Here is a 9,722-nt window from a genome sequence, read left to right on the forward strand (position 1 = left end):
GACCCTCCCTGCTCCCCCTGCGCCCCCAGCCCCCTCCCCCCGCTGGGACCCTCCCTGCTCCCCTGCGCCCCCAACCCCCTCCCCCCGCTGGGACCCTCCCTGCTCCCCCTGCGCCCCCAGCCCCCTCCCCCCGCTGGGACCCTCCCTGCTCCCCCTGCGCCCCCAGCCCCCTCCCCCCGCTGGGACCCTCCCTGCTCCCCTGCGCCCCCAGCCCCCTCGGCAAGGCCCCCCCTCGGTGTCTACAGGCAAAGCGGGGGCGACTCAGCCCAGCCCCGCCCACCGCTGGGCCCGGTCATGAATAATGCAGCAACTAATTAGCATAAGAAGTGACGCGCGGCCCGCCCTCGGGCCGCTCCCGGCGCGCGGATGTCTGGGGCGTGACGTCAGAGCCAGTAGAAAGGGGCCGGCGGAGGCGAGTCCGCGCAGGGGCCATTGCGGGGAGCGGAGCCGGCGCAGCAGCAGCCATGGTGGGGCGAGCTGCGGGCTGGCGGGGGGGTGCGCTCCGGGGGCAGGGTGCAGAGGGCTGGCGGGGGGGTGCGCTCAGGGTGCAGAGGGCTGGCGGGGGGGTGCAGCGGCCGGGGGGGGTGCGCTCCGGGGGCAGGGTGCAGAGGGCTGGCGGGGGGGTGCAGCGGCCGGGGGGGGTGCGCTCCGGGGGCAGGGTGCAGAGGGCTGGCGGGGGTGCACAGCGGCCGGGGGGGGGTGCAGCGGCCGGGGGGGGTGCGCTCCGGGGGCAGGGTGCAGAGGGCTGGCGGGGGGGGTGAAGCGGCCGGGGGAGGGGCACGGTTAGGTTCCAGCCTCCCGAAGCCAGGGACATCCCCGGGATCTGACTCCCAGCCCCCCCCCCGGGAAGGAGCCCCTGGCAGGGGCTGGGGGCGCAGCGCTTGTGGGGTGCGGGGCTCGCGCTCTGGGGAAAGGGGGGCCCGGGCAGCCCCGCTGACGGCGGTCCCCCTGTGCTTGCCTTGCAGTGCGATTTCACCGAGGATCAGACGGCCGGTAAGTGCCCCGTCCGCCCCGCTTCTTTGCGCGACCTCCGCCCTTGCGCGCTATTTTCACTTCCGGGGGGGTTGCGAATCTCTTGCGCGTCCCGCCGCCGCGGAAGGACTCACCGCTCTCTCTCCCTCCCTTGTAGACCTTCCTCCTCCTCCTCTGTCACTAGCCTTCACCCTCCTCCTGTAGCCTTTCTAGCCGCCGGCCGGTAAGTGGGGCAGGGCCTGTGTGACTGCCCCCCCCTTAACACCGGGCCCCTCGCTTCTGGGGCGGGGGTGGGGGGGAATCTCTGCGGGCTGCCTTAGGCTGTTGCTGCTGTGGGGTCCCGAGCTCCCTCCCCCGGCTAGGGCCCCCCAACTCTGGGTCTGGGGGTGACTCACCGCTCCCTGACCCCCCCCCCCTCCCCCGTGCGCGCATGGCTCACCCGTGAGCAGGTTCCTGGCCAAGCCCGGCAGGCGGGACAAGCCCGGCAGGCGGGACCCGCCCAGCCTGCGAGCCTCCCCGCCGCATTCCCCTAGCCGGGCCGGATTGGGTTGGGGGGGTAGCGCTGGCTTTAGGGGCGCTGTGTGGCCCCCCCCGCTTGTGGGTTGCAGGGGGGTGGGGTGCGGCAGGCTGCGGGCGGGTTGGGATTGCGCAGGGGGAAATGGCTGCAGGGCTCCGCTCTCTGCTCCAGGTTGTGGCAAACTCCCAGCTGAGCCGCCGCCCCCCCCCCGTGTCTGGGGGAGGGGGACACACCCGGAGCTGGGGGGGGGGCGCCCCACGGGTCGCGGGTGGAATGTTGGATGCGCAGCGCAATCCCTGCGCGGTGCCTTGCGCCGACTTCCTTATATGGGCACAAAACCCCGGCCGAGCGCAGGCTGCGCCCCGCCCCGGCGGGAAGTGTGGGGGGGGGGGGCCAGCCGTTCGCGGCAGGGCTCGGCCAGCCCGGGGGTGGGGGGCTGTGGGTCTCTGCGACCCCACCGGCCAGACCCTCCCTGGGTCCCTTTGCTGGTGTTTGCTTTAGCTAAAGCAGGAAGTGTGCTAAGGACAGAGGGAGTGAGCCCGGACTCCTGGGTTCTTTCCCTAGCTCTGGGAGGGGAGTGGGGTTTAGTGTAGCGGCTCTGTCCCCCTTTCAGGTGTCAGATTTGTCTCTTGTACCCCAAGTTTCACCTCCCTTGCAAAATCTGTCACAGCCACACCGTTTCCGAACAGTGGCCGACTTTCTCATTATGACCATATGATTACAGATCCATCAGCTGGAATATAAACACTGTACTGACCTCTCAGTGTGTGGGGTACGGAGCTGTATCAACAAGGCATTGTCTGTATGAAATCGTAGTTGGTCCTGGCTTCGCTAGAGCGTTTTCTATTGCCTGTTGTAAAACTAGGCAAATAACTAGATGAGCTGATGTACTCCCTGGAAGATCTCTGGGTACCCCCAGGTTATGGGTACCCCCAGGGTACGGGCACCCTTGGTTGAGCGCCACTGGGCTAGTGGGTTAGAGCGGCTGGGGGTGAGGGGGGGGGCGGGCTGGGAGCCAGGACTCCTGGGTTCTCTCCCGAGCTCCGGGAGGGGAATGGGCATTATGCCTCTGTTCCATTCCCATCTCTGCAGCTGGCTGCGGGCCGGGGCTCTCTGGTCCCCACTCTGTGCTTCGCTTTCCCCCTCTGGAAATCTCGGTTCGCTCCCCTGAGGCTGTAACGCCTGTGGAGGGGCTGGGCAGGGCCTGTCTCCGTGGAGGTGTCCCGTGGTCGAGTCCCTGATACGAAACCCACCAGGGCTGGCCCTCGCAGTGAGCGGGTGAACTCAAAGGCTGAACTTAGAGTTAATTACGGGGCCAGGGTGAGGGCGGCCCTGGGACCGAGAGGCGCTAACCTGCTAGCCAGGGTGGATGCAGCGTCAAAGGCAAGCGGATCTGTCCCCCTGGGTACAGCGAATGGGCAGCTCCCCACAGGCGACCTGGTTTCTCTCAGAGTCTGTGTCCAGGAAACCGGATCCTACGAGGAAAGGAAATGTTACCCTGGGCCCGCTGCTCTGTTTTTCTCCACCAGCCGGCTGAATTTCTAGGAGGGGAACTTGGAAGGAAAGGGGGGGAGGGGAGGCCCATAAACTCTTAGGCCAGGAGCAGATATAGCTAGGTTTGCCCCTGAGGTGGGGCTGGTGCAGCAAGACAAAGTGACTTGTCCCTGGGAGTCTGGGGCAGAGCCGGGAACTGGAGCCAGGGCTCCGGTCCAGTGCCTTATCCCTGAGGCCAGGCGTCCTGTCTAGTGCGGGTTGCTGCGGAAGGCGGGATACGAGACCTCTGGGGCTGGGAGTCCAGGCTGAAGCTCTCGGGAACCCTGATGGGTGAATTATCGAGGGCTCTTGTCTCTTATTGAGCTGAAGCTCCTGTTTCCCTATGGGCCCCCAGCTGCCTGGCAGGGGGGCTGGGGCTGAGTCTGCTGCCCCTGCCGCGTGCTCGTGGGGCTGGAGCTGGCTGGGTACCAGGCAGATCAGGGCTGGCCAAGGCGGGTTTGTCGGCACGTGTTTGAACCGAGGGGCACTGGCCCCCCCCCACAGGTGGGATTGGCACCTGGGGCCACGCTGACACCCTCCCTGCTCTTCCCCCCCCCTCTAGAGTTCAAGGAGGCTTTCCAGCTCTTTGACCGAATCGGGGATGGCAAGATCCTATACAGCCAGTGCGGGGACGTGATAAGGGCCCTAGGCCAGAACCCCACCAACGCTGAGGTCATGAAGGTGCTGGGGAACCCCAAGAGCGATGGTGAGTGGTGGGCAGGTGCTGCAGTAACCCCAGCGCCAGGGGGCAAATGGGCTGTGGGCCTCACCCGCATCTCGGAGCTAGTGGCGGGTGAGAATGGGGCTGTCTTTCCCCCCCACCCCACCCCCATTGGCTGGAGTGAGACCATGGCACAATGGGACTCAGACTGGCTTACAACTTGGGGGCTGGGGGGAGCTGCAGGGAGACACGCCCCCTGCGCCTGTCCCAGCTCTGGGGGCCTGGAGCTTGGGAGGCCCCGTCCCATCCCTCGCTGGGTCCTGGCACAGGAGGGGTTCGATGCTGCCGCAGCCAGCGAGCCCGTCCCCTGGGTGTTGTGCCTGGCCTGGCGGGCACCCACCCAAAGAGCTGGTCTCAGCCGCGCCCCTTCTCTTGCCAGAGATGAACATCAAGACGCTGAGCTTTGAGCAGTTCCTGCCCATGATGCAGACCATCGCCAAGAACAAGGACCAGGGCTGCTTCGAGGACTACGTGGAGGGGCTGCGGGTCTTCGACAAGGAGGGGAACGGCACCGTCATGGGGGCAGAGATCCGCCACGTCCTCGTGACCCTGGGTGAGGCTCTGACCCCACCTGCCGGCCTGGCCACAGCAGCCCCCTCTGCCAGGGGAGGAGGGTAGCCGAAGACTTCTGGCCGGGTCTCTCATGAGGATGGCTGGGTCAGGGTCCACAGTGTGTCTGAAGAAGTGTCCTGGTGGGTAGCCAGTTGGCACCATTGCCTTAGGGGGCTTGAGCCCCATGCCTGAGACAGAACAGCCCTGCCCCCCCACCTCGGGTCTCTCGAGGTGGCTGGCGAAGGGGCTCTGTTTCCCCTCCGTGCAAAGCAGGGAAGTGACTTGCATCCAGGTTGCATGGTGCCAAAGTCTGAGAACAGAACCCAGGAGTCCTGGCTGACAGCCCCCTGCTCCAGTAATCGCTGGACAGATGCAGAGCAGCAACTAGGAGGAAGGCCCGTGTGTCTGATCAGGGACCAGATTTGCTGGGGGAGGTGCAAATGGGGCTGGGGGGGGCCTGTAGTAAAATCCCATCTGTCCCATGCAGGGGAGAAGATGACGGAGGAAGAGGTGGAGATCCTGGTGGCCGGGCATGAAGACAGCAACGGCTGCATTAACTACGAAGGTGAGGGCTCGTGGGGGTATCAGTGTCTTGGGCTCAGCAGCCCCGGGTTTATCTCCAGAGGTTGCTTGACCCCTGTAGCACCTGGTGGCTTCAGCTCTCCTGCCTTGCTGGGGGGAGGTGGGGAGGAGAGTCCCTCCTCTGCTGGGTGGGGAGGGCGACTTGTCTGTCCCATGGCCAGGGTTCATTTTGGGACTAGCCCGGCGCCTCTGGCTCGTTTCCCCCACTGAGGACACTGCAGCCCCTGGGGGCGTCTCCCACCCAGGGAACGAAGAGCTGGATCGTTGCGGGCCGTGCTCGGAAACACCAGCCCCCGACAGTTCCCCTGGGGGCGATGTGGCTGGCTCCCCTCCCCGGGGCACGGATGCTGGGCCCGGCGGGTTGGGAGCTGGAGGCAGCTGGGCGCTGGCGTGTCCCCGGGGATCCCCTCACGCTTGGTCACGCCGTGTGTCCGGTGCGTTTGCTTGACGATGTCTGTTCCTTCCAACAGCGTTTGTGAGGCACATCTTGTCAGGGTGAAGCCGAGTGGGGTACGCCTCTTCCCGAACCCCTTCACTTACCTCCTCCCCCCTCTTTTGGTTTTGTTTCTAAAGGAAGTCTGGTTTGCGCTTCCCCCCCCCCCCCCGGCATGTCTGCATGTAGCTGACTCTCTTTAGCGGGGGTCGGGGCAGGGAAAGCTCTGTCCGGAGCTGTGCACCGATTTTAAAGCAAGACTGTGTCGCCTGCCTGGGTTGGGTGCGGGGGGGCCGGGGGGGTTCAGATGCAGCCGGGGGAGCTTGTGTCCTGGCCAGGGGGAGCTGCGTGGGCCTCGATCCCAGCAGGGCAGCCACTCCCGCCTGTACTGCTGGATGGGGCCGCTGGGCACCCGCTGTGGATGGGGAGTCCCAGGCTGGCGTCCCACCACCTAGAAATGCCCCAGCTGGGGCAGGACACTGGGGTCTTCCCTTCCAGCAGCAAGAGGCTTGCGTTGGCCTGAGCGGGCAAGTGCCGGCTGGTGCCGTGGGCCAACCAACAGTCTTTCTTTAGGGAGCGGTGTAGTGGCTGCCTGCCTGGCCCCTTCTCTCTGTCGGATCCTCCCCCTCAAACGGCCCGGCCCCCGCTGGCCCTTGTCTGCTGTAGATAAAGCCAAGCTCTCTCCTCGCGCGGGGCAGGAAGCCACATGGCTTGTAGGCCCCCCGGTGCCTGGTAGTAGCTGTAGAAACTCTGCTGCCCCCTTCCTCCCCCCTCTCCTTTCCGCTGTCGCGGGTTCAAGTACTGCAGAGGGAAGAAAGTGTCCTGGGGCCAGGAACTGTGGGGTGAAGGGTGGGGCCCGGGGCAGCAGCTCTTGCCTGAGTGCAGCTGGGGGGGGCTCCCAACTTCCCAACCAGGAGTGGGAGAGCGGAGCCCATGCTGCGGGCAGGCCTAGTTATTAGCAGCTTTAGAGTAACAGGCTGGTGCATGGCCCCTAGGCTGGGAGCAGGGGCCTGGAGGGCTGGGAGCCAGGGCTCCTAGGGCTCTCCATGGGGGGAGCTGTTAAATAGGGGAACTAGAGCACAGCTGCTGCAGGCTCCTTAGTAAACTTTGCAAACCCCAGCAGAACCTGCCCGGAAGCCCCATGCCCTGGTCGGTTTAGCCCTGAGGACCCTTTCTCCCCCAGCTGCCGAGGGGCCTCTCCCGCTGCGGGGCAGCCGCCCGGTCTCACGCCTGGCCTTCTCTCCACAGAGCTGGTCCGGATGGTGCTGAGCGGATGAAGTGTCCAGCCGATCTCCCCCTGTCTCTCCCCCCGAGGCCTCAGCTCGCTGCCGGGTGCTCGGGTTTATTCTCTTCGGTGCCTTTTCTACGCCCCATGTAAACTTTTCCTCCCTGGGTGGACCAGAAGGAGACTTCCCCTGCTGGGGGGGGGGCTGTGGTGAGGGTGTTCCCCGGGGGTGGGTGGGAGGAAGAGTGATCCCTGTTTCCTTTCTGGAGTCCCCCCCCCACCCTGTTTTAACTCCTCCAGCACTGCTAAGTTGTTTCTCCTTCCAGCTGCTTTCACTTAATAAACGGTTTGAAAAGTGGGGGCTCTTGGGCCTGTTTTGAAAGTGAGGGGGAGGGGAGACAGCACCTGGAAAGGGGGGTGGGGGGGGTGAGAAAGGAAAAATGCAGCTTGCTGTGACAGTCAGAAGCTGCATAGCGCCCAGGCACCCATGAATGGCAGAGCAGTGTGGGCCAGGCACCCCAGCATCTGACCCACCTGGCCCCGGGAAGGGGGTTCCTCACTTGGAAGGAAGAGCCCCCCAGCCAACTTCTGAACAAGAGTAACAGGGACAAATGGGGGGTGCTCAAGGGGAGGAGCCCAGGGTGGTGCTTGGTGGGGGTGGCAAGGACACCCCTGCACCCTGCCTATAGTAATTCCAGCTCTTAGACCCCTTTACAGTTGTGTGGGGAAACTGAGGCACAGATGGGGACTGGGGGGTTTTCCTAGCAGAGCGGGGCCTAGCCTGGGGGCTGCTGAGTGGCTGGAGCATGTTCTGCCCCACAGCCCTGCTAGGCTGAGCCATGGTGCACAAAGCAGCCACTCCCGAGGGAGCCTTGCACACTGAACGGGAGCTGGGGTGGCTCAGCGCCCCCCCCCACCCGCCCGGTTAAAGAGCCGTTGCCCCTACCCTGCACAAAGTACCTTGCCCAGCCTGCTGGTGCTGCCACCCCCCGCTGCCAGGCTGCAGCACCTTTGACAAGCCTGGCACAAGTGTTTCCTGCCGCTCTGCTCCAGCCGGTTTGACTCTTCCAAGCAGGCCCCAGCAGGGTCTATGTTTAGCCTGGCTGCCCTTGGGAGCCTCCCTGCAACCAGCACCGTACATGGAAGGAAAGGCACCTTCCCAGCACCCTGTGTCCTCCCCCACAGCAGGGTGGGTGCTGCAGCCCCTAATAAAGCCAACAGTGCCCCATGCCCCCATCCCACCCCGGCGCTGCCCAGGGTTAACGCAACGGCTGGAGGAGGAAATGCTCAAGCAGGAACTCAGAAGCAGGGCCCTCCCCCATGGCATTAGGTGCTGTGGGGTGGGGGCCCTGCATGGGCTGCCCCCCACCCCGGGGCTCTGGAGTCCACACAATTTGTCCAAGGGCATGCAGCGTATGAAGGGGTGGGCACTTCCTTGGCTTCCAGGAGGATGAGCATCCCCCCCGCACACCTACCATGCCAGCCTGGCTGGGCTGTAACACCTGGCTGGGCTGTAACACCCAGCTGGGACTTACTGAACCCTCAGTACCCCTCAGCCAGGACAAGTTGCCTTCCCCCACCCCACCAGGCACGTGAGGCCGGGCGGTTGGAGATGCGAGGGGCCCGCTGGGGCTCATGGGTAGTGCTAGGGCCCCCTGTCCTCTGGTGCACCTGGCCCCTCCTTCAGCGCTCCAACCCCCATCCCAGGAGCACTGTGCAATTCCTCCTACCCCCCCCACCCCAGGGCCAGGCAGAGGGGGGTGAGAAATGCACTGGCAGGCTCCTCCCCTCAAACCCAGCACGTGGCCCGGTAGGCGATTGGCACCTGCTCCCCACTGTCTGGGGCCTCCCCCGCCCTCTTGCTTCCCAGCCCAAGGTGAGAAGTGCCCAGCTGGCTCCCACCCTCCCACATCTGCCAAGCCCAAGAATGACTCTCAGCCCCCAACTCCGGGGGAGCTTTTTGAGGACCGCCCCTGGCCTCCATGGAAAGCTGCCAAGCACCACAGAGACCAGCCCTCAGCAAGCTCATCCCATGGGCAATGCCCCTCCCTGTTTACCATGGCATCTTCTCGCTAGCTGCAATTGGCCAGGACTTCTGCTCACTACCTGTGGGCCCTGCTCTGCTGGCTGGAGCACCAAGGCCCCTGCTGTCCAGCCCTGTGCCCCACGGCTCCTTGCCCTTCGCTTAGACAAACCAGATCGAGCTGCTTCCACCTCGCCCTAGATGCTGGTTTCCCAGCTCATGGCTCCATTCCACCTCCGGTTCTACACTCCAGCAGCATCATTCTCCTCGGGCGAGGAGCTGGCCAAACATGCCCAGCGAGGCCTGGCCCAGCTCTGTGGCCAGTCTCTAACCCAGCCAGCTGCCCCTGCCATCCAGCACCTGTTGCCCCCTGCACCAACAGTGTCAAAGCGAGATTCTGCCCCCTGCAGAGGGGACATGGCCCTAGGAACCCCCACACTGCCGCCCCATGAGCCTCAGGCCACCCCGCTGTGCCCAGGGGAGAGCCTGCCCAGCACTGGGGGGTGCAGTGACAGCCAGCCAACAGCAGGGGGCGCACTGAATTTCTTTTTCAGTGGGTCCCACCTAACAGAACAACTGTCTGCTCAGAATCAGCTGGGTAACTGTGTTAGTCTGTATCCACCAAAACAATGCAGAGTCCGGTGGCACCTTAAAGGCTAGCAGATTTATTTGGGCGTAAGCTTTCGTGGGTAAAAAACCCAGGGTTGAGCTTTGTGACTTTGTCCTCACCCACAACCATTTCAGCTTTGGGAACAGTTTATACCTTCAAGTCAGCGGCCCTGCTCTGGGTACCCGCATGGCCCCACAGGATGCCAACATTTTATGGCTGACTTAGAACAACGCTTCCTCAGCTCACGTCCCCTAGCGCTTCATTGATGACATCTTCATTATCATCATATGGACCCATGGAAAAGAAGGCCTTGAAGAATTCCACCTGGATTTCAACAATTTCCGCCCCACCATCAACCTCAGCCTGGACCAGTCCACACGAGATCCACTTCCTGGACGCTACAGTACAAATAAGCGATGGTCACATCACCACACCCTGTACTGGAAACCTACTGACCGCTATACTTAGCTACATGCCTCCAGCTTTCATCCAGACCACATCACATGATCCATTATCCACATCCAAGCCCTAAGATACAACCGCATTTGCTCCAA

General features: G+C 64.1%; 1 protein-coding gene across 2 annotated transcripts; it reads left to right on the forward strand.

Annotated features, from left to right (window-relative positions):
* Window positions 1–338: 338 nt before the first annotated feature.
* Window positions 339–6,893, forward strand: LOC125627675 (myosin light polypeptide 6). Of its 2 annotated transcripts, XM_048832044.2 has the most exons (7): window positions 339–467; window positions 966–993; window positions 3,585–3,728; window positions 4,123–4,296; window positions 4,783–4,860; window positions 5,348–5,387; window positions 6,559–6,893. In XM_048832044.2, exons 1-6 carry the CDS (start codon window positions 465–467, stop codon window positions 5,374–5,376), a joined length of 456 nt encoding a protein of 151 aa, XP_048688001.1. In that variant the 5' UTR covers window positions 339–464; the 3' UTR covers window positions 5,377–5,387; window positions 6,559–6,893. The 2 variants fall into 2 exon arrangements, with proteins under 2 accessions (XP_048688001.1, XP_048688000.1); XM_048832043.2 differs by lacking the exon at window positions 5,348–5,387 and having other exon boundaries at window positions 340–467.
* Window positions 6,894–9,722: the final 2,829 nt, after the last annotated feature.

Source organism: Caretta caretta, chromosome 20 (assembly GCF_965140235.1).
Source record: "Caretta caretta isolate rCarCar2 chromosome 20, rCarCar1.hap1, whole genome shotgun sequence".
NCBI classification, from domain to species: domain Eukaryota; kingdom Metazoa; phylum Chordata; order Testudines; family Cheloniidae; genus Caretta; species Caretta caretta.